The following is a 23,017-nucleotide window of genomic DNA, read 5'->3' as shown; positions in this document are numbered from 1 at the left end:
CTCCTCAAGCAGCTTGACAACTATTGCGAGGGATGATACCTCAAGCAGCTTGAAAGAGGCCGAGCAGGACTTGTTTGAAAACACGGATCTGAGCGATATCTTCTTGTGCATAGCTCTGGGCCATTCCCTGCGTGGAACCGAAAGTCTCCTCCGTCTCTGTTCGGCGGACATAATTGAGCACTCGCTTGCTCCTGCTGTTCGGCAAGGGTACTGGGAGGCACGACAGGCTGCTGGGCTTGTGACCCCTTCCCAGCGCAAATGTGTGCTGTCCTGGCCGGAGACGTATTGTCTTCCTCCTCTCCTGTCACCGTGTGTACGGCCGACACTGAGAGTGAGAGGAAACTCGTGCGATCAAGAGGTGAGAAGCTTCGGCAAAACTCCGTTTCCAACGGTAGTCCAGCTGCCCAAGGACATCCAATGCAGCACTAAAATATTGAGATCGATCACCTGGCCAGCGGGTGGGAAGGAGCTCGACTAGAGATGAAGCACGATGCTCGTTCTTGTACCCTGTTTTTGCTGTATTACTCGACCTTACATTTTTACACTGGATTCCTTTGGCGTCATCGAATTAGATTACAATCCACTCCGCCACGCATCTGGGCAGGACGTGGCATAAAGGCAACTGGTCATCAATTCGGATAATTGCAGTATTTTGACCCCCTGAAGAAATCATATTGCTCTCCGACAATCTTGCGAACCCAGTTACCGCCAACAGCTCCTCGCACCCAGCAGTACTTCTTTCCTGTTCTTATTCATCACAACAGCGTCTCAGTGCTTAAGACCACTTACCAATAGTCTGTTTCCAGATCCAGCTTTTCCATCTTACCACCTCCACATTGAGGTGTCAGTTCGGGATCTGGATCTGTGTCTGCACACGTACCAGCCAAGATTGTCTTTCCTGCTTCTTGCGAGTTTCTTCACGATCATACGAGTGAGAGCTGATGGGGTAGTGAGAGACTTGAAGGAAATGAAATTGGTACAAAATACCCTGTCTTGGTGGCCCGATCCCATGAGATCTCGTTGAATCCTGTTTGCATATTAACCTTCTATGGCACATCTAACCCATTCAAGTTTGTCGCGTACCCAGCGCGTGTGCGGCTTTCTTCTGCTTGTCGTTGAGCTGCTTCCACAACACATCGTCGCTCCATACATGCTGATTTTCATTCCACCTCCTGAACTTCCTTGTCAATCGACATGAGCTCTAGTCTACCACCACCTACTTCACGGTGTACCCAAGAGTCTTGGCAGCTTCCTTCTGCTGAGGGCTCAGCTGATTCTGGAGCCAGAAATCAGCAAGGCGTCATGATCACGAGGAATATGTCAGAGTCTTACCCATTCCTTGTCGTAGACATGCCTCGACTCATTCCATTCCTTCTCCGTGTATCCGATGATACCTGGATCAAGCAGTCACCAGACAGAAAAGAATGGACGATCAGTCTGTACCTGCAGCTTCTTTCTGCTTCGCGTTTAGCTGCTTCCAACTCACAGTATCGCTCCAGACATCCAGGTTCTTGTTCCAAGAAGATTTCTTGTACCTAACAACGCACATCATCTGCAAGCAGCGCATAAATCGAAGTACCCCAAGACCTTTGCCGCCTTCTTCTGCTCCTCTGTCAACTCGTTCCAACTGAGAAGGTGGAGAGGTCACGAGCTCTTCAGGGGAGACTTGAACGAAGAAGCAAAAGATAAGTCCACCTTCGCTCGTAGATATCCACAAAGACATCCTCATCCCAGAATTTTTGGTTGAAGTTCAAGACCTTGGCCGCCTCTTGTTGACTCTGCCATCTCAAAGTGACACATCTCATCTCTCTTGCAAGCACAAACAGCTATTGTTCAATCGTACCCTTGTCAAGTCTTTCCATAGAAGTCGATCCACGGGCACCTTGCCGTCCTGGGAATCATCATCACCAGAGCAGATGTCACGCAGAGGACAGACTATCTCACCAGGTCCCAAGTCAGCTCATCATATCCAAGCTTCGAAGCAGCTTCCAATTCCTGCACAAACAAACACACACGTGTCAGCAGAAACCATGGCCTTAGCAGACTGACCGTCTCCGAGAGTTCATTCCATAGCTTGTTCGAGCCAGCGGCAGTCAGGGCTCCGGCGCCATGTCCCCATATGTTCCCCGACTGTGATTTTGTGAGCAAAGACATCTCAGCTTCTCCACAAGCAATCAGCACCGGGTGAGCATCGGCGATGTTCGGTAAGGGAGAAAGAACGAGGAGGAGCAGGAAGAGCGTTTTCAGGAACAGCCCAGCGCATGCCCTCTGGTCCGGCAACCTTTGCAGGACTTTCCATGTCTGACATTCTTCAGAGCCTTCCGACTGAGGTGCCAGCTGCTTGTAAGGGTGTGTGTAGCTTCCCCTGCATCCTACACACACCTGACATGTCATGGCATCGTTCGATAAACCCCCATGATCACCCGGCAGTGGGTAGTGGCTGGCAGCAAGACAACAGGTGGACTTCTGGTCGAGCAACCTACACACATGAAGGATAAGAGAGCGAGTCGGAGTGATGAGTCACGATGAGTCCCTACCTGGATACCCCGCTTGATGCGACTGTTCTCCTCGCTGTGAAATAGAGGCTCAATGAAAACGCTTCCACCCCCCAAATGTTGAGAGCAAGCAAGCAAGCAAAGATCGCTTGTCTAGTCCACATTTCAAGATAGCAGCGGCCTTCCTTTACACCATCGCTTTGTCTGTGAGAGAGTTTGTTAGAACCTCGTGGGGGGCGTAGTGGGTAAGGGGAAGGCATCATGACTTAACATCAAACGTACACTTGAACCAGCCAGCATTCAGATAAAAGTAAACATGGGACGAAACCTCTGCACCCAATATCCTATGACATTGAAAGTAAGCATACGACCACTGTCTATCAAATCATCCTGGTGTCTTTCCTCCTTTTCTCTCCTTCCACTGCACTTGTCCTTGCTCCCGCCCCTCATTCCTAGCCGGATCCTGATCATCACTCTGTTCTTCTTCATGATCCTCGCTCTCTTCTTCTCCCTGCTCATCGCCCAGCATCTCCGTTGGTACCTTGGCATCCCTCCATTCCTTCACCGCACATTAGCTTATCCATGGAAACCTACCCCACCCACTGATTCATTTGACCCCTTGTTTTAGTACTATTTTCAGTAAAAGTGGTGGGTACATCAATGACCCTACCTGCAATCTCCACCAGCTTTACAAAACTTTGAACGAGTACCCTGCTGAGTCCCAAACGAGAATTCGAGTTTCGAAGGGTGGGTCACTACCCACCCAGAGAAGCTAGATTGTTGATATAATGGGGGTAGGGGTGCTCAGTAACAGTGCACATGGCAGCAGGGATGCAGGAGAAGGGGAGGGATGGGATGGGGAGGAGAGAGGAGGAGAGGGAGAAGAGGGACAGGAGGGACACGGAAGACAGAGACGAAAGAGACGACAGGAGAGAGAGGAACGATGCTTTGAAGAGATTCGAGGCAGAGATCTTCGATCACCGAAGGGCTGGATCGACTTTCGCAGCCGAGCAGAACCTGTGGAAGCAGGTTGTTTACAAGCGGATTGATGAGTACCGGAAACGAAGCATGAGGAGCAAAGCCGCTATGGCCGACCCCACAAAGAGTGCACGAGCGGCGCAGGTGCTAGCTGCGACCAACAAGGCGTTGGTCCGATTCCTGGAGGAGATCATCCGATTCTACATGGGAGTCCTCAAGAGTCTCTGGCACGTCTGTCAGCTTCCCCTAGGGCTAATCAAGTTTGCTCCTGCCAGCGAAGCTCGCCCGGTCGACCCATCGCTGTACTCCGACGAGAAGAAGCAGGAGATGCGCATGAGCTGCCATCGAACGCTGGTGTACCTTGGCGACTTGACGAGGTACCGGGAGATGTACAAGGAGGGAGGGGAAGGAGGATGGGAGGAGGTTGAGGATCTCTACCGCCTTGCCTCTCTCCTCTGTCATGACAGTGGGAACCCGCACAATCAGCTGGCTGTGATCGCAACGTACAAAGAGGATGACTTCGCTGCCATGTACCACTACGCGCGAGCCCTGCTGTGCTCGGATCCGTTTGAGACGGCGAACAAGAACTTGACGATGGTCTTCGACAAGAACAAGAAGAAGTACGAGGACCTCACTCGCAGGAAGGCGCTCGAGCGCCAGATTGTCGACGAGAGCAGCAGGTTGTGGAACGTGGGAACCATCTTCGTTCGGCTGGTGAGCATGATACTCACCATGAAGGACTTGCACGAGTACGAGCGAGCTCAGAACGTCAGTGTGCATGCCTCTTGTGCTGCTAGACTAGTTCATGATCGTCTTGCAGTTGTTGATCGAGCACCTGACGTCGGTTCTTGAATCTAAGTTCGACGCTTCGGAGACGTTGATGAAGATGGTACTCTCTCTTTGCGCGCGATGAGGCTGCGGCAGTTTCTCAATCTTCTCTGCCATGCAGGTGATCTCTTGTATCTTCTGCATCCATCAGCTCGAGAGCAAGCTCCCCGGAGACCCTCAAGACTTCCAGCTGGCTCTGAGCAAGGCGTACATGCTCATGTTCCAGGCAACCCTCGACTCTCCGCTGCTAGTTTTTGAAGATTTTTTGGTCTTTCCCGCAGGTATCGACGAGAATCGCTCATCGTGCTCTGGCTAGCTCCTACTACGTTGCCCCTGTTGCCATGTTGTGCGTCTGGTTTTCTCATGCGAGGGAGAAGCTCAACGACCCGCTGCGGCTCGTGAGGGTTGACGAGGTCGGGCAGGAGCTTCTCTCAGACCGCAACATGTTGGTTGAGATTCTGGTTGACCTGTTCAACATCTCCAAGGATTGCTTCGATGGGAAGGTGGACTTCGGCAGCGAGAGGGCCGACGTTCTTCTCCCGGAAGACCTCAACGTCGCAGGTCCATCATCGCACGTGGAGACCACGACCATGGCTGACGCGTCGTGCCTGCAGGGTTCCGGCCTCTAGCTCCTCACTTCGACAGCCTGGGACACTGTCTGAAGAACGGTAGCCTGGTGGGAGCAGAACCCTTGAAGGACGATGAAGCTCTCTACCGGGTCAGGTTGACGCGCGTCTTCAAGGTGAGCTCGGTCAGTCTTGAGCGCTGGTCCCCTGACCGCCTTTGTTTCCCCAGCTGCTCTTTAGCTTGTCGGCTCAGCCTCGCCCTATGGCCTTCTATGATCCTGTCAAGTCGATCTTCAGCGTGGAGGATGCGGCCCTCCCGCACGGAGGAGTCGAAGAGAAGCTGTCGTCCGTTGGAGTAGAGCAGGAAGAGGAGCTGAAGGACTATGGGGGGCTTGCTGGGGCAGACGAGGATGAGGTCAACGAGGAGACGTTCGGGGACCAAATGGTCCAGGTGGACGAGGAAGAGGACCTTGGCTCTCTGTCGAAGCAAACAGCTCTGTTTGCAACCTCCTTGAATCCTCCGATGATGATGCAGCACGGAAGCTCCGCTCACCACGATGGAGACGCCATGATGGTCACAAACATGGAGCATCAGGAACAGGCTCCTGCCTGGCACCGTAACGAGTGCGAAGAGGAGCGGAAGGCACAAGAGGAGGAGGAGGAGGAGGAGGAGGAGGAGGAGGAGATCATCGTCTTCCAGCCGAAAAGGAGCCCGTTCCGAGATCTCGCGGCAGGACAGCTTGGCTCCTTGCCGCTACCAGGGCACAACCCCTCGAGCGCACACACCGTAGAAGGGACGGGAGGCGGAATGTCGACCCTGCCATGGGGTGGCTTCGGCTCTGGTCTGGCGGGCTATGGGAAGAGCGTGACAGGGAAGGGAGAGGAGCCTGCCATGGCGAAGCCGCAGATCCTCGTGCTGCAACAAGATGCTTCTCCTGCACCAGCTGGACTTCAGTCGCCGCTGCTAGCTGGTAGCCGGGAGTTCCTGACGACTCCAACCGCAGGCTCTCCTCGCTTCGCCACCAGAAACCCCTTCGCTCCACACCCGTGAGCTGATAAGGAGGAGAGGGATGTTGTGTATGTAGGTTCTTATTCTTTGAATGCGTTGTAGCACAAACTTTACGCCACCACACGCACACGGCAGGGGGTCCAGGGGGAGGATCGGCTTCAAACGATCCACGACCGGATAAGGGAAAGAAGTCCACGAGGATAAATAGAGACGATGAGGAACACGGAGATCGCAGCGAGTTGCTTCCAAGAGACCTACAGCCGTGTCAAGGCGTGTCAAGTGAAACATGTCCAGCTACTCCCTACCGAAGGGAGGATGCCGACATTCTTACACGCCCACTTGAACCACTTAGCTTTCTGCTGGGAGAAAGGTGGATAGCGAAGACCTGGGTCGCAAATCTGGCAGGCGGGAATCAGGACGGGCGCGAGGAAGAGAAGCAGTGGCTACCATATTGTTGTAGTTGAAAAGCTTCTGTACCACAGTCCTCTTGTGCGAGAAAGACTCGAACGAGAACCTGGACCCTTCGTCATGCACGCCCCTAACGCGAGGAGGGGGAACAAGACAGACGGAGACGTGAAGCAAGGAGCAGGGGAGGACCACGAGGAAGCAGAGAGGTGCGGACCTTCCATGGTAGCATCCCGAGCCTGAGGTCCCGAGCCCTCCAAAGGGAGATTCGAGGCTGACGCCAGTGAGCAGACAGTCGTTGGCGACGGCGCCCCCGCTCTGAATGCGGGAGAAACATTCCTGAGGCAAGAACGAGGAGTTAGAGGGGGCTGGGAGATTCGGAGAGGACAAAGCTTGGGAGATGGGGATGTACGTTTGAGGTGGCAAGCAACAAGAGAGAGAATTTGAAAGAAGAAGGAAAAACCTCGATGAAGGAGTTTCGGCTGCTAAACACATACAGAGCCAAAGGTGACTTCCCTGAGACTTTTCCGACGATGGAAACAGCTTCATCCAAACTAGCAGCACGTGAATGAAAGAGACATCGCAGGTTAGCGTCCTGGCCTTTTGATTCTGTTGACAGTGAGAACAGGAGCGAAAGTCTCTGACTTCATAATCGGCGAATCAAAGTCCGCGTCCGAAAGAATCTTGCTCCTCATCACACGAGCACAATCATGTTCATGCACTCACTGTTGGCGCGACATAACGGTCCTCCACGTCCACTTTCCCTCCTGCTTCGATCTGCGATCGTGCGAATAATTAGACCAGTCACATCGAACAAGGACTGCGCGTCACCTTGCCATTTTTTCTGTCACCAAGAAGAGTCTTCACTCTGTTTGCTGCTTCTTTTGTGACCATCCTTTCATCAGTGTTAAACTATCAGCCTCCTCAGCACCAGCGGTCACACCTTCCAAAGTCTGCAGACTCTTGTGGATTTTCTCCATAGAAAATTCGGATGTACTGAAGTAAGTTTAGCAACGACGTCGGGGATTTGGGTCCACTCACTTTTGCCAGCAATGAGATAAGTCTTTCCACGTGATCTTCATGACAAAGGACGTACTCTGGACTCAAACAAATTTGCCCTGAAAAGAAGTCAAAGCGTGCAAATGTCAACCATGTGAAGGACACCAGAGTTGTAGCATCGTCCCCATATCAATCTTTTTGCGACCACCTCAAGGTCCTGAGAAAGACAAAACTTGACGCGAAAAAAGGAGAGCAACACCAGCATCTACCTCTACATGTTTGTCTACAATGACTGGATTCTTCCCACCAAGTTCCAAAATCTGCATGGAGGTAAGTGAGAAAGCGAACGATCAGAAAGGACATACGTAGGGAGTCAGGTGCTGTGCTGCAGCCTCTGCGACGATCTTCCCTACTCTTGGACTGAAAAAAAGCAAGAAATGATCAGAAGGGAAACAACCAAGAGCAACAACTGATAACGTCACCTTCCTGTAAAGAATATGAAGTCCCACTGACGCTTGAGTAGCTCTTCCGTCTCTTTTACTCCTCCTTCAACTATTCTACAAGATGATGTCAGAGGGGAGCTTCGATTCTCTCCTGACGGCTCACTTGCACGACTCTGTGTCTAGATACATTGGAAAATACTTCTTCAGTGCAGAAGTCAGAGCTGACATGTGCTGCATCAGTCCTTCCTTCATCAAGTGGTTCGCATCCTTACCTGGACAGTATTCGCTCATCTTGATCACAGCACAGTTTCCTGCCATGATCGCTCCAAGAAAAGGTTTGAGTGTCTGTGAAGTCGATCAGGAAAGCGAAACAATGGGAGATAGCCGTACAAGCATGAACGGAAAGTTGAAAGGGCCGATTATCAGCACGATTCCGAAAGGCTCATATCGAACCTGAAGTCAAACATATTGACATGAAGAGAAACATCTGCATCTTTCACTCACAGTGGTTTTGCTGGGGTACGTCAGAGCAAGAGGTTGAATGTTTTGAGGCTTCATGTAGGACTTGAGATTCTTGATGGCGTAATCGATTGACCCGAGCATAGAGGCGGTCTGAAGCAAAACCAACGTGATTCATCGAGGAGCGAGAGCACGTCCTACCTCAGCAGCCAGCCCTTCCATGTAAGGTTTCCTGAGATCAGTTGCCAAAGCATCAAGGAATTCGCTCTCATGGTTCTACAAGCATGTCAGCGCTCCAGTTCGAACTCGTCTCGACTCGGTTCACCATAATCATGCGGCGAAGCCCCTGCATCTGAGCGATCCTCCATGAGTACCCCCTGACATACTCATCACACACTTCCTTCACATCACCGAGGACACCTCGTCTCTTGGGTTTCAAACTTGGCTCGAAGTTTCTTCACCAGCACGTCAAGGTCCTCCATGTTGCCTCCCTTAGACATGGTTGCTGCGCTGATTTCCTCTGGAATTCCACAGCGATGGCTCTGCAATTGTCCGGTATCGACTCCTAGCAATCTGCAACATCTGTCAGTCGTGAGCCTGTAATCTTCTGTTCCTCTCTCTCTCTCTCTCCCTCGCACCAACAGTTCCTATCACTTTCTCCTCCGCCACTACTTGCAACCTTCATACAGTTCCTCCTCTCCTGCCTCCCTTCCCCATTCTCTTCTCTCTCGATCCTTCCAGCAGCTCCTCGTACTCGCACTGTCCTCCCTGCCCTCTCCCTTCCTCCTCCCCCCTCGCCATTTGCCCGCGCTGCTTCAACGTGTCGGGATGCAACAAACAACTTCAGTGGACAAAAGGGGGGTGGGGTATCAATCATACGGGTGGTTTTCAATGGTAAGGACAATTATCTGTAGGGGGTAGTACTAGAATTTCGATATCGGTGGTGGGGTGGTAAACAGCCACAAGGGGACTCGAGTGGGATTGCAAAAAGGAGGAATGCGAGGTAGGGCGACGAGGATGTGTGGGGCGCCATGGTGATGGTGATGGCGATGGCGATGGCGATGGCGATGGCGATGGCGATGGGGACATCGAAACATGTCATGAGGATGAACCAATGATCTGAAAGTGAGAAAGAACAGCAAGGAATGCTAGAGCGACAGCGATGATATGTAATTGAATACGAAAAACTACCAACATTTTTGAAACTAAACTTCCTCTTTCCCTCGTTCTGTGAATATCTCCCATACAGCGATCCTGGTGTCGTCGGATCCGGTTGCCATCAGTTGAGAATCGGGAGAGAATGCTGCGTGGGTTGGTCAGCAGACGATACGTGAAGTATAGTGCTACCTATGCATTGGACGTTCTTGCTGTGCCATTTCAGGCTTGCCAGTATCCTCGGGTTCTTGACAGCTGTAAGGACTTCATCAGCGCAACGTGCCATCTCCCGCCACTAGTTCGCCTCCTACCATAAATCCTGATCCTCCCGTCCCAGCATGCGGCACCGAAGATCTTGCCGTCGGGTCGAGCGCATAAATGATTGACACCACGAGCTTCTTCAGCGCACTGCATGGCAGTCAAGAAAGAATCAAAACCTTCACCCCACCAACATTCACAACATCTTCTCCTCCTCCCCCTCCTCCTCCTCCTGCTCCTGCTCCTCCTCAACTTCCGCAACTCTCCCTCGCCCTCACGACAACCTTGAGTTGCATCCGTCCCTTCTCGGTCAAAACCATGTCCCTCTCTCCACCGTCACTCGCTGTCAGCCGCGACAGCACCAGCTCTCCATTTGCGCTCCCGGACATGACGGCAAAGGCTTCCGCGCCTGACCTGTCAGACCTCGTGCGCACTGCGTCCAGGCCGAAGACAGGATCACTGTGCACGTGCTCCTGCAGTACTGCGAGGTTCTTCCTCAGGTCAAAGAGCCTCACCCCGCCATCCTCGTACCCTCCAACCACATGCTTGTCCCCCACAGCAACCATCGCCGTACAGAACCCCGAGGAGCGTTTGCTGCCAGGAGGCTTCAGGACTGAGACCGGGTCGCTGCTTCGGAGGTCCCAGACGCCAATCCCGTCGCTTCCCTGCGCAAACGCCACGAGCTGCGCTGCCTTGCCGTCATCCCGAATGATGTCGCACTTGCAGAAGGTGTGCTGCTCCCCTTTGATCGACCCCTCCGCCAGACGATGACTGGGGGTGCCCGAGTACTCGACGTCCCATAGGTTGATGATGCCGTCCTTGGCCTGGGTCAAGACCGTCGATCTCGACAGGCAGCGAACTGCTAGCACGGGAGAGTCGGATGCTTGCATGGAAAACAAGGATCTCCTCGTCTGCAGGCTCCACCCAACCACCTTGCCGGCATCGTCGGAGGCTATGAGGAAAGCAGGATCGAAGGGAGAGATCTGTACACAATGGACCAGGGCCTCATGGCCTGCACAGGGAGTGAAACTGGGGGACGATCATGAAGGTCATACCTCGCAAGACGAAGGATGGCTGCGGAGCTTGAGACGACATGGCGCGGGGAGCAGTCAAATACCCCTCATGAAAACGCTTCCACTGTGTTCTTGATCTCTAATGCGTTCTCGATCTTCTGCATCTGCTGTCAATCGGACCTGATCGCCTGTTTCCTCCGTCACTCACCTTGTTCCGCTCTCTTCTCTGTCAGTGACTCCTCCTCCTCCTCCTTCTCCTTGGTTGCACTACTTGTTCATTTCTTTTTGTGAAGGGATCGCCCACCAATAAAGAGACTCGTCCCCTACCCCTCTTAAGTAGAACTTTAAAATTGAACCGGTGCAAAGAACCGCATTTATACCCGTCCATAGATATGAATTGACCACCCACCCATGCAAGTTCCCAGATTGTGGTTTCAGACCGATGGCACATGGGGATGGGAAGAAGCGAGGAGGGGCGGCGGGGAGGAGCATCGACGATTTCATGCGGAAGAAGACGAAGAGAGGAGAAGAGGATTGCGATGAAGATGATCCCACCAAGAAGGGCAAGTCGCTCCATGGTGCGGCTGAGGCAGGCGACTGGCGGGAAGCGAGCGGGGAGTCGGAGAGCTGGGACAAGGGGCAGCTTGTGAAACTGCGGGCGATCTTGCAGGATTCGGTGCCATGGAACGACGCAGAGTTTCCTCCTGAGAGGAAGTCGATCGAGGGTCCACAAGAGCCGACGACCAATCAGACTCGTCCGGGTGCCGTTCCTCACTGTAGATGTAACAAGGTAGCCAAGTCGTCCATCGTGCAGAAGGATACGCCCAACAAAGGGCGTCCGTACTACCACTGCGAGGAGAGGCAGTGCGGCTTCTTTGCCTGGGCTGACAACAGGCGGTCGTCCATCAGAGATTACACCTGGAAACGGTTCCCTTCCTTCGTCCTCGTCACCGATTTCGGGTTCTCAGCGCAGGACCTGCAGCAGGGGGGGATAGGAGACTGCTGGTTTCTGTCTGCTCTGGCAGTCGTAGCAGAGCGACACGATCTCATTGCGAAGCTCTTCTACGACACCGCTCCCAACGCGAACGGCTGCTACATGATTCGCCTCTTCCTCGACGGATCCTGGCAGACCATCCTTGTCGACGATCAGCTCCCCTGCACGAGGAGCCCGCGGAGGCCCGAGCACGCGCTGGAGACCAACCTCGCCTTCTCTAGGGGACAGAACTGCCAGCTGTGGGTGAGCCTGCTGGAGAAGGCGTATGCCAAGGCCCATGGCAGCTACCGGGCGATCTCAGGAGGAGAGATAGCTGAGGCTTTGCTGGACTTGACTGGGGCTCCGACGCTGACCATCAACTTCGACAGCCCGGACTTCAGCATGGAGCACCTGTGGGACCAGCTGCTCTACTTCAAGTCTCAGGGGTTCCCGATGGGATGCGCGACGGGAGGGGACGCGGAGCTGAAGGAAGTGGGTCTGTGTGGGAACCATGCGTACTCGATCCTCGAGTGCCGGGAGGTGCCTGACAGGAGGGGGAGGGACGGGATGGTGCGGCTGGTGAGGATACGAAACCCTCATGGGGTTGGGGAGTGGAATGGCGACTGGAGCGACGCGTCGGAGAAATGGAGCGGGATGATCTGTGAAGGGCTAGAGCGAACGGGAGTCAACGACGGGACTTTCTGGTAAGGAAAGGAGGAGCAGGAGAAGGAGAAGGAGAAGGAGGAGGAGGAGGAGGAGGAGGCAAGACAGATGAGTGACGTGTCTGACTCCCTCGTCCTGTCAGGATGGACTTCACCCACTTTGTGATGGGCTTCTCGCTGGTGGACGTCTGTTTCGCGTACAGGGACTGGCAGGCTCGGTCCTTCCAGAACTCTTTCTGCGCCAAGTCCTCGCCGCTCAGAGTGTGCCGAGACATCTACAGGGTACGAACGGTGACGCCAACAAGGATGATCGTCATGGTCCTGCAGCCGAACAGGAGAGGGTCGTGGTGTCGAGCAGATCGGAAGAAGAGCTACAAGCCAGGAGACGTCAGCCTCTTCGTTGCCAAGCTCAACAGGGAGGGAGGGGTCGAGTCTGTGCTCTGTGGTGGCCTCTTTGGAGCTCAGGGGAGCCATCGTTGCGTGCTCAGTGTGGAGCTGGAGGACGGCGATGCTGACTACCTCGTGCTCCCCTTCAACCTGGGATCTCCTCCTCTCGCTGCTGAGGTCAGCAAGGCGCAGCCTTTCACGCTGCGGTTCTTCTACGAGCAGCAGGTCAGCATCGCGCCCGCTGCCTTCCACGAGTCTCATGCTCCCCTCGCCCTGCGCGTCTTCCACAAGGGCCTCGTGCTGCCCAAGAGGAGGAGGGTCGACATCCGAGACATCTATCATCCCTTCTCTCATCGCCTCTACGACCTCGGAGGCGACTGTCTCCTCCTTGTCACTCTCTCTCAAGGCGTCGCCGTCTGCTCGGCCATCAACCGCGGTCGCCGTCGCGCGAACTTTGAGGTGAAGGTGGAGGCGAAGGTGATGATTGCGAGGGGAGGAGGAGGAATACTCGAGAACCGCAAAGAGCAGGCAGAGGAGCTGAACAAGAAACTCAGCGAGCAGAAAGGATCCTCCGCCTCCTCCTCCTCTTCCTCCTCGTTCGGCTTCAAGTGGGTTGCCAAGTGGAAGGTGTTCGAATGTTCTTGCCCCGTCTCCGGCACCCTCGAGGACTCGCGGGGGCACCAGCGCGTCCTCCTTGTCCTCGTGCCCAACGGCCTCCAGTCTCAGATCCGCAAGATCTCCTGCACGGTCACGAACAAGGAGGAGGAGGCCGAGGAGGAGGCGAAGAAGGAGAAGAAGAGGATGACTGACTGGCTGGTGGGCGGCAAGAAGAGCTTGGTAGACTCTCTCTTCGCTGAGGTCCCGGTAGAGGACGACACCGTAGCGCTGCTGTCTCGGCAGCGGCCAAACATGAAGGTTGGGGGCAGGGAGGACTCGTTCACTGTGAGGGAGGAGGAGCTGATGGAGGATGCTGTAATGGCAGCGATGATCGAGTCTGCTCGAGAGGAGGAGATGAAGGCGCTTAAGGAGCTAGAGGAGCACGAGGTGGCGGCGGCGGTGGCTCAGTCGATGCAAGAGGAGAGGAGGAGGGAGGAGCGACAGAGGAGGGAGGAGGAGGGGATGTGGGGAGAGTGGGGGACGGGGGGGAGGAGAGACGAGCGAGAGTGGAAAGGGGAAAGAGAAAGATCAGCTGGAGCTGGAGCTGGAGCTGGAGCTGGAGCTGGAGCTGGGGGGAAAGGGGAAAGCGAAGCAGTCATTATCATTGACGATGATCCTGCTGAAGACGTTGGGGGAGGGAAGAGGAGTGATCAAGAAATGGGTGGTGGTAGCAAGAAGAATGGAGGAGGAAGAGGAGGAGGAGGAGATGAAGTAATCATCATCGACCAAGAGGAAGAGGAGGAGGATCCAGGTCACAAGCACAAGGGAGGAGGGGAAGAGAAGCGAGAGGAGGCGAAGGTTTTGACGCGCGATGAGCTTCGGGCAGCTCGGTTGAAGTTCTTTCAGGGAGGAATGCGGGAATGAGAGAGGAGGAGGAGGAGGAAGTGGGATGGAATACAAGGAGAAGAATATCTCAAAGAAATGTTCTGCAATATCTCGCGAGAGAGGAGGAGGGAGGGATGCAGGGGGGGGGAGGAAAGAATGGAGGAGGAGACGCAAGGGATGGAGGATGGTGAGGGGGAGAGGACGAGGACGAGGACGAGGACGAGGAGTTTCAGTGTTGCTAGTAGAAGCTCGTCGGGCGGACGGGAACGATGTGCATCATGTCATAGCCGAAGACGTGAACCTCCCACATCATCCGGCTGAGCTGCTCGAAATCCGCAACCCATTTCTGCGAACAAGATCAGATTCCCTTCCCCTCCTCGCTCCTCCTGCTCCTGCTCCTCACTCTCTAACTCATCTCCTCCCTCCTCCTCCTCACTGTCTCACTCTTTCTCTCCCTTCTCTGATCCCTTTCCAGGTGACATCCACTCTACTTTCTTCTCTCCCTATCCGCTGATCCCCTCAACTTTCCCACCTCGTCCTCGCCCTACTCTTCCTTCTTGTCTCCTCCCCTCCTCTTCCTCTCCTTCCGTCCTCACCGCGATGTCAAAGATGGGACCCCACAAAATTCCTCGGCGAAACTTTCTGCGAAGCCTCTGCAGCTCAAGGGAGTCAGGAGGGGGAGGAAGGAGTGGAGAGAACAGAGAGGGACGGAAGGAGGGAGGGAGAGGAAGAAGGAGGGAGTGGGAGGAGGAGGGAGGAAGGAGGAAGCTGGGAAGAAGGAGAGGGGAAGGAGTAGTGGTGCAGGTGATAGAACAAGCAGAAATGACCTCGAGCTTGCTGTCGCCATCGTGATGGCGACCACGAAAGTTCTTGAGGAGGCGAACGATGAGCTGGTAAGAGGTCAATCAGCAGATCGAAACCTCGATCCTCAAAGATCGTTGTCATTGTCTTGGCCCCCTTTCTCCTCCTCCTCCTCCTCCTCCTCCTCCTCCTCTTCATCACCATAACCACCAGCATCATCATCTCCATCATCATCATCATCACCTCCATCATCATCATCTCCATCATCATCATCATCATCATCATCATCATCATCATCATCATCATCATCATCATCATCATCATCATCATCATCATCATCATCATCATCATCATCATCATCATCATCATCATCATCATCATCATCATCATCTCCATCATCGTCGTCGTCGTCGTCATCATCATCATCATCATCATCATCATCATCATCATCATCATCATCATCATCATCATCATCATCATCATCATCATCATCATCATCATCATCATCATCATCATCATCATCATCATCATCGTCGTCGTCGTCATCATCATCATCATCATCATCATCATCATCATCATCATCATCATCATCATCATCATCATCATCATCATCATCGCTCTCCCTCTCTTCTACTCGCCTCCTGATATTCTTCATCGTCGCGCACTATCAACTCTTTGACTCTCGTCGCTTGCAGCATCGCTGACATCATCCTGCCCACCGCCTGAACATCGTCAAGGAAAGCAGCAGTGAGGAGGAGAAGAGATAGGGGGGTGGGGGGAGGGGGAGGGAGGGAGAAAGAGGAGGAGGAGGAGGAGGAGGAGGAGGAGGAGGAGGAGGAGGAGGAGGAGGAGGAGGAGCACCAGCAGCAGCAGTGAGGGTGCCTTTAGGCATAGGAGGTTGAGGGGGGGATGGAGGGGAGGAGGAGCACCAGCACCAGCACCAGCACCAGCACCGGCACCAGCAGGAAGGGTACCTTGAGGCCTGGGATGTGGAGGAGAGGAACAGCAGCGTAGAGGGTGTCTGCTCCTGTGGCACCTGAGTTGTACATGGGAGTGTCGACAGCAAGATCGCAGAGGCTCGCGCGGCGAATGTGCGTCTTGACCTTAGCAGAGAGTGAGAGGAGTGAGAGGTAGGAGGAGCGAGAGGTAGGAGGGAGTGAGGGAGTTTAAGAGAGGACGGAAGAGGGTGGGAGGAGGAGAAATATACCAGGACTCTTTTTGCTATCACCAGATTTTCCCTGCGAGAGGCAAAGGGGAGGATGGGAGGGAGACGGCCAATGAAACAACAGAGGAGGAGAGAGGAGGAGAGAGGAGGAGAGAGGAGGAGAGAGGAGGAAAGAGAGGAGGAGAAGGTGGTGGTGGTGCAGAAAGGAGGAGGAGGAGGATTCAAGGAGAAATAGGAGGAGGCAAGGAGATCAGTACAGTGGAGGAGGAGGAGAATGACTTTACCCGGGCAGGCCTGCCGATTGAAATTCTCGCTTCAGGTTCCGATGCGAGATCGGCGACCCCTGAAATCTCCGTTATGAGTAGGGAGGATGAAGCAAGGAGGAGGGAGGAGGAGAGAGGAGGAGAAGGAGGAGGAGAAGAAGGAGGAGAGGAGGAGGAGGAAGAAGGGATGGAGAAGAGGGCAGAGACGCTAGTCACCTGGAGGAGCCACAGGGTTGGATGAGCGGAGGAGTTGAAGGATACTAGCTTCTGGATCGCATCCGTCCAGATCTTGAAGGTTGGAGGGTCCAGCTTGAAATGCTGGTTGAAGTAGCATCTGCCCTCTAATTTCAACCTCCTCCTCCTCCTCCTCTATCCTCCTCCTCCTACATCACTGGGCCCTCGGGGGGAAGTCCTTCCTCCTTCCGCAACTCAGTGTGCAGTTTCTCACTGACTGCAGGAGCATCAGCCATTATACACAAACGCGTAGAGCTCACAGTCTCTCTCCTCGTTGCCAGCGAACTGCAAGAGGAGAAGAAGAGGATCAAAGAAGTGAAGAGAGGAAGAGGGAGAGAGGGAAAGGGAGAGGGAGAGGGAGAGGGAGAGAGGGAGAGGAGGAGCTGGTCAGTTGCGCAGGAGAACTTGTGTATGGCTGGCACCTGGAAGGAGAGCCGATGGGAAGGGCCCAGGAAGCACTCGGGCATGAGAGCAAGCTTCTCGCTGAAGAAGTTTGCATGCTCGGGAGGCGCAATCCATCTACAGCCCCGACGTCAGGAGGACCAGGCAGCAGGGAGGGGAGGGGAGAACATCGGAGGGAGACAGAGGACAGCTGAGGAGGAGAGAGAGGGAGGAGACCGAGAGGAGCAGGCGGTACCTGTCCGCCACGTACGACTGGATCCAGGGAGCTCCCGTGCTCCCCATGTAGCCATGGTAGTGCACCTGCACGGGGGCAGGGCGGAGAGCGAAGATATCCTGACGGTGATCGGCTGTGTAGCCGATAAGGTCGAAGAGGATGCAGATCCCGGCTGAGTTGACAATGTCTGCTCCTTCCACCGACTCCTGCGCGTCGAAGAAGCGCGTGACATGGGGGCCCCGCCCTATCATGCGGAACTTGACCTCCCCCAGCACGTGCTCGTTCTCCACCCTGCTCGCCGCGTACCGCTGCGACTCGTGGACGAGAAAGACGGTGACGTCCATCCTGGACAGGTCGTGCAGGTGCAGCACGTGGCGCATCATGTTCCCCACAGGATGGTCGCGCAGGAGGTCGCTGGACAAGAGGCCGATCCTCAGCACAGTCCCGATGCTCGGGTTCCACGTCGGGTACGCCCACTGCGGGGGGGGGCCATCGACGAGCATCCTGTCGACCAGCTGCAGCGGCTGGACCTTGCCCATGACGAGGACGGACTCGAGGGACATCGGGAGCCCCCACATGTGCAGAGGAGGCTGGGCCCCAGCTCCGCACACCCTCCCCTTCTCGCACTCGAAGTAGAACTCGGTGGTATGGTTGAGGAGGGCAGTCATGTTGGGAGACATCATGATCCTTTCCAGGTCCCTCACATCCTCCTCTCTGTGCCGCCACTCGCATCCCATCGCTCTCACTGCCATCATGCGCAGGTACCGACCGTTGGTGTCTCTCCAGCTCGCCCTGCAGGCGTCCAGGTCACTGTCACAAGGGCTGCGATGCTGGGTGTTGTCGGCTGCACACTTGAGGCAGGTCAGGTGCTTCCTGACCAGCTGCACGTCAAGTCGCTCGGCAGGATACGTCTCAGCCACGTACTCAGCCCATTCCAAGTTCGTTTCGGCCTCCTGGTACCTGCCATGCGACGCCAGGAACTTCCCCAAGTCCACCGACGCCTCGTACACCCGCGTCATGAGGTCTATCTCGAAGTCGGGGATATGGCATGGTACCTGCTCCTCTGCGGTCTCAACGCATTCGGGTCGAGACAAGTGATCCAATCCCAGCTTTGAGTACTTCAAGAACTCGATGTAGTCTCCTTGGTCCCAGTAGAGCATCGCAAGCGACCAGAAGGGATGCTCGTGCCTGTCCTTGTTGTCCAGGCAGTACTTGATCCCGGCAAGAAACGTCTTCTCTGCTCGCTCATACATCTTGTGAGCCCTGTAAGCGTTGCCCAGCGTGGTTGATGACATGTGGTCGGCCTTGATGGAGAATGAGATCTCAGCCGCTGCCGTCGCAGCCGACAGGTTACCCATGGCAAAGAAGGAGTTGGCCATGTTGTTCCAAGGAACGTTGGACCGGTTGTCACACGTCGTTGCGATCTCCCACTTGAGGACGGCGTGATGGTGCATTCCCTGTGCAGAAAGCTGATTTCCTTGGTGCGTGAAGGAGTCAGCGATGCGCATCCTCTCCTCTAAGCTCGCTGCTTCCTGACGACAACTCTCGACCACAGCAACTTCCTCCTCCGACCAGGACAAGCTATCTCCGATGTCTTGATCCGTATGTACCTGAGAGATTACCAGCAGCCAGCACGTCAGGAAGGGTACCATCCTCGTCTTCTTCATCATCAGCATCGCCATCTTGTTTCAAGGTCTGTCCCAGTAAGATTGAAAGCAAGAGGAGCGTCAGGATTCTCGGGGGCTTGCAGGAGTAGCGAAGAAGCTCTGGTCATGACGTATCATCGTCATCGCTTTCGCTCTTCTCCTGACTCCTCCTTCATCCTCTCAGTGCCGCTGCTCTCAACTTCTCCCGCATGCTCTCTTCATCAGTCTCATCATCATGGTACTAGGTGGTGTACCCGGTGCTGCCCTCCTGAATCGGGGCGAGCCTTCAATTATCGCTTTAGAGAGACGGCCTTTCTTCGGAACTTGTCCGATACCGGCCACTACGGCGAGCTTGCCTCGGGTACCAGCTAGGAAGATCGATAAGGCAGCACCCGTAACTGCCTCCTGCCCTGGCACGTCTGGACGTCTGACAGTAGTAACGGTTTGATATGCGCAGTGGTAGTTGGGGGAGCGTCGGGTAGAGCAGGAGGGAGAGGAGGGAGAGGGGAGAAGGTAAGAGTCTTTAGTGACTGTGAGGACACAAGGCCAGGAAACATAGCAAGAGAGATCAGAGTGGCTGTCACAAATGGGGAAACAAGAAAGACGCGGATAAGAGAGATAGGTTCAGCCCCAGGAGGAAGAATCAGAAGTGAACTTGAGGGCAAGATGTCGTTGGTGATACAAGCGATCTAATGCTCTCTGACCGCAACTTTTGTAGACAGCGGAGTTCACGAAGGGGATGTCTACCATAAAGAACACGAAGCATCTTCAATCGATACTTCGAAAGGATGATATGAGAAAAGGTGCAGCGCTACCATGTCCTTCCTGCCGGTTGATTTGACACCTGTCGTTGCTGTTCTCAGGGCCCAATCACTCGAAAGAGCGAGGAAAGAGCACCATCTTGAAGTCAATACGCGATGAGGCGCTGAAGAAGACAGAAGGAAAGGACTCGGATGCAGACGATAAGACCATTGTAGATTCATACATGCACGGGCTGAGCGAAGACAGAGCTCGAACTCTTGTGTTCCAAGCACAGCAGCAGATGGACATCTTGGTAGATGTGAAGTCGCGGGTGGACATGGCGATCGCAAACTCGACGGATCTCATGGATGATGGGCACGAGGAGGCGACGAGGATGGAGAAGGATTGGATGGCAGACAGCAGGAGGCTTCTGAACAGCTCGATCTTCTCCTACTTCGAGTCATGTGAGAGACTTGCGGTGTGCTGAGACAGTGACGAGCTTCTCCAGGCGAAGAGCGAGAGGAGCAGTTAGCCGAGTTCTGCGAGTGGTTTGAAACTTACGAGAATGTCTGGCCTCTGCCAATGGTAACATCCAAGTCTCAGTACCACGAGCTGTTGAACGCCCCTCACCCCGCGCCAGTGTCAGAGGACAGCGAGATCAGCCAGTTGTTCCCCAAGGTTGTGAAGATGCGAGAAGATCTCACGGCCATCATGTCGGTCTTGTCCAAGATGGGCCAGCAGGCTCTCAACACAGACATGCATGGTCGACTGAACCAGGTCTACGAGAACCTGCACGCGTGCGAAGCTACCATCAATCAACAGAAAGAGCATCTCAATGCCAAGGAAGGGATGATCCAAGAGCTGAAGCAGGAGGTGGTCTCAAACCGTCAGAACTACAGCAAGAAGATGGAGGAGCTCTCAGAAGAAGTAGTCGCGCTTCAGAAGGGCCTCAAGGAGAAGGTGCGACAAGCTCTCTTGTAACTTGTATTCAGTAATGAGCTGCAGGAATCTCAAATTCAGCACATAGCAGAGAAAGAAAGGGAAGCTCACTTGGTCGTCTTAAAGCAGCTGGCAGAGGAGCGAGAGAAAGAACGGAGAGCTCTGTCGGACCAGGTGAATGCGCTGCAAGCCGTCGTTGACGGGTTTCAAACCAAAGAAGAGGATCACAAGGCAGAGCTAGTAGCGCTGCGATCTCAACAAGAAGAGACGACGAGGCGGCTGGGAAAGGTTGTGCACGAGATCCACGCGATCGAAGGCGACATGACGGAAGCGACGAAGAGGCTCACGGAAGACCTGGCAGAGCTGCTCTCCATGGCTGAATCCGAGAAGAAGCTGCACGATGAGATCGCGCGGTTGCGAGGGGACGTGACCTCTCTTGAAGGCCAGCTGGAGCAGCGAGATGCCGAGATGAAAGAGGTGGAGACAAGGTTGCAGGTTTACCAAGGAGAGGTGAGGGAGAAACAACAAGTGATAGACGAGCTGGAAGACAATCACAAGAAACTCTGCGAGGAATTGAAGGAGATAGAAGCTGCTTCCTTGCAGGCCTCTGAGAGTATGGATCAGATCGATGATCAAACTGAGGATATTCATACAAGACTAGAAAGCTTCCGACTCTATGTCAGAGGGCTCACAGATCGTATTTTCCACATCGATGCGCTGACCGAGGATATCTCTCACATCTTCGACTCTGCTCAAGACTGTTTCGAATCTCAATCGTCGGAAATGAATCGCATGCGGCTGCGAGTCTTGAGCCTGGAGCAGGAGAAGGAAGAGATGGAACATCGTCTCATGCAGGAACTGGAAGCCAGCAAAGTCTCCATGCAAGATGCTTCGACGCAGTCAGAGGCAGAAGCTCAAACAAGCGAAAATGTACAAAGTAGCGACGACTTGGCAGGAAGACAAGATGACGATAAGGCTGAAGGCAGTACTGAGCTACAACAGCTGATCCATGACATGCTGCATGCTTACGAACAAGACATGTCTCAGATGTCAGATCTGGCGATAGGAAACCTCGAGGGCTACAGCGAGAGGCTTCAGGCAGTAGAGGGAAAGATTCAGCTGGCAATGAAGGCAGCGGGGCTTCGACAGCGAGTGAGGCAGCAGCGCAAGGTACAAGTCGACGATCAGGAGACTGAGGAGGAGCAAGCAGCTCAGGAGGAGCAGGCAGCTGGACGCATCCAAGGCAAGAGGGTCGACGCAGCACGTGTGCAGGTGGAGGAAGAGCAGGTGAGAGGAGCTGCTGAGAAGCCGAGCATGCAACCCCAGCAGCTATCCCATCTGATGTCGCGGTTTGCGGCGCTGAAAGATGACTTTGACAAGAGCTACCTCGCTCTCTCCGGCGAAACTTCTCCCAGCAATTCTTCGCTGTCGCTCAAGGAGGACGAGGATGAAGCGAAGGATCACCTGAAGCTGCTCGCTGGAGTCCTCGATAGCCTCCAGCTCTTGTTCACCTCCGCTCCCTCTGCTGATCTCGCAGCCTCGACCCTCGAGCAGTCGACGGGTCCGATCGTAGCACATGAGGACACTGCAGGCCCTGAGATCGCGAGCACGACCAGTCTGAGCAGCATGAAACTGTCGTCCACCTTCTCTTCCACAGACCTGAGCAAGACCGCGCATGTTGCGAGCGAACGCTTGCAGGAGACGATGACGGAGAGTTGGAACCTGGAGAGCAAGAAGAAGTACGCGGAGTCTCCGATGCAGAGCAGGCAGGAGAGGCGACAAGACCTGCATGCCTCCTCCTCCTCCCCGAGCCACCACGAGCGACCGTCCGGGCGAGCAGAGCAAGTCGAGACCTCGTTTGCTGAGTCAAAGGCTTCCATGGCGAAGACGCAGGAGCGCAAGGATCGGAGAGTATCCTTCTCGACCTCGCCGGAGCCTCCCGCCAAGTCTGTCAAGAAGCAGCAGCAGCCTCAGGGTGCGGAGGAAGACTTCCCGTCTGTTCCTTTCTCGTACGAGGTCGACTTGCTCCTGCTGCATCGCCAGCAGCAGCTGAAGGCTCTCAGTCGCGCGTTTGCAGCAGAGCATTTCAACTCGTCGCTGAAGCCTGGCAAGGTGCTGAGATCCCTGGAGTCTGAGCAGGCGGACAAGACCCAGCGCAAGCACGTCAAGGTGTTGGAGCGACCAGGAAATGCGCGAGCGTCTGCCGCCTCCTTCATCAACTCAGTGTCAGGCCCCGATGCTGTCAAGCTCCCCATCCTGCAAGCGCCGAGCATCCCGTCCAAGACGAGCCACGTCAGGGAGGAAGAGCTCGTTGGGCTGCTGAGCCTGCGCAGGGACTTGCAGAGAAGAATCTCCATGAGATAGAGACATCTCAACCTTACTTGTATCAAACCTCTCACGAGCTTTACTTGTATCAAACCTCTCACGAGCTTTACTTGTATCAAACCTCTCACGAGCTTTACTTGTATCAAACCTCTCACGAGCTTTACTTGTATCAAAC

At 54.5% G+C, this 23,017-nt stretch overlaps 6 protein-coding genes across 6 annotated transcripts; 3 read left to right on the top strand and 3 right to left on the bottom strand.

Annotated features, from left to right (window-relative positions):
• Positions 1-629: 629 nt before the first annotated feature.
• On the bottom strand, positions 630-2,394 carry GUITHDRAFT_146597 (hypothetical protein; the record flags this gene model as incomplete). Its single annotated transcript, XM_005822212.1, has 12 exons — positions 630-742; positions 827-868; positions 1,084-1,172; positions 1,221-1,276; positions 1,333-1,394; positions 1,444-1,535; positions 1,580-1,627; positions 1,696-1,778; positions 1,844-1,891; positions 1,945-1,995; positions 2,050-2,130; positions 2,383-2,394. The coding sequence occupies 12 exons, from the start codon at positions 2,392-2,394 to the stop codon at positions 630-632; spliced, it is 777 nt and encodes a 258-aa protein (XP_005822269.1).
• A 920-nt stretch (positions 2,395-3,314) lies between these two features.
• GUITHDRAFT_118523 (hypothetical protein) lies at positions 3,315-5,918 on the top strand (the record flags this gene model as incomplete). The annotated part of the gene is made up of 6 exons (XM_005822211.1): positions 3,315-4,241; positions 4,294-4,362; positions 4,423-4,508; positions 4,618-4,862; positions 4,916-5,043; positions 5,097-5,918. The coding sequence occupies 6 exons, from the start codon at positions 3,315-3,317 to the stop codon at positions 5,916-5,918; spliced, it is 2,277 nt and encodes a 758-aa protein (XP_005822268.1).
• A 1,077-nt stretch (positions 5,919-6,995) lies between these two features.
• GUITHDRAFT_146595 (hypothetical protein) lies at positions 6,996-10,690 on the bottom strand (the record flags this gene model as incomplete). The annotated part of the gene is made up of 20 exons (XM_005822210.1): positions 6,996-7,058; positions 7,113-7,176; positions 7,225-7,277; positions 7,323-7,399; positions 7,446-7,497; positions 7,550-7,600; positions 7,646-7,700; positions 7,763-7,837; positions 7,887-7,944; positions 7,996-8,068; positions 8,114-8,176; positions 8,228-8,335; positions 8,384-8,458; positions 8,508-8,559; positions 8,603-8,755; positions 9,196-9,301; positions 9,530-9,592; positions 9,649-9,745; positions 9,880-10,607; positions 10,651-10,690. The coding sequence occupies 20 exons, from the start codon at positions 10,688-10,690 to the stop codon at positions 6,996-6,998; spliced, it is 2,106 nt and encodes a 701-aa protein (XP_005822267.1).
• Positions 10,691-11,050: 360 nt separating this feature from the next.
• Positions 11,051-14,151, top strand: GUITHDRAFT_118521 (hypothetical protein; the record flags this gene model as incomplete). Its single annotated transcript, XM_005822209.1, has 2 exons — positions 11,051-12,285; positions 12,387-14,151. The coding sequence occupies 2 exons, from the start codon at positions 11,051-11,053 to the stop codon at positions 14,149-14,151; spliced, it is 3,000 nt and encodes a 999-aa protein (XP_005822266.1).
• Positions 14,152-15,797: 1,646 nt separating this feature from the next.
• Positions 15,798-18,873, bottom strand: GUITHDRAFT_146593 (hypothetical protein; the record flags this gene model as incomplete). The annotated part of the gene is made up of 8 exons (XM_005822208.1): positions 15,798-16,016; positions 16,121-16,151; positions 16,363-16,421; positions 16,558-16,675; positions 16,729-16,792; positions 16,836-16,860; positions 16,998-17,094; positions 17,213-18,873. 8 exons carry the CDS (start codon positions 18,871-18,873, stop codon positions 15,798-15,800), a joined length of 2,274 nt encoding a protein of 757 aa, XP_005822265.1.
• Positions 18,874-19,630: 757 nt separating this feature from the next.
• On the top strand, positions 19,631-22,950 carry GUITHDRAFT_166025 (hypothetical protein; the record flags this gene model as incomplete). Its single annotated transcript, XM_005822207.1, has 4 exons — positions 19,631-19,640; positions 19,701-20,042; positions 20,087-20,538; positions 20,584-22,950. 4 exons carry the CDS (start codon positions 19,631-19,633, stop codon positions 22,879-22,881), a joined length of 3,102 nt encoding a protein of 1,033 aa, XP_005822264.1. The 3' UTR covers positions 22,882-22,950.
• Between the last annotated feature and the right edge of the window lie 67 nt (positions 22,951-23,017).

The sequence above is a fragment of the Guillardia theta genome (assembly GCF_000315625.1).
Source record: "Guillardia theta CCMP2712 unplaced genomic scaffold GUITHscaffold_129, whole genome shotgun sequence".
Classification (NCBI taxonomy): domain Eukaryota; class Cryptophyceae; order Pyrenomonadales; family Geminigeraceae; genus Guillardia; species Guillardia theta.
Note: the sequence above shows the minus strand (reverse complement) of the source record. Positions and strands in the feature narration are given on the sequence as shown.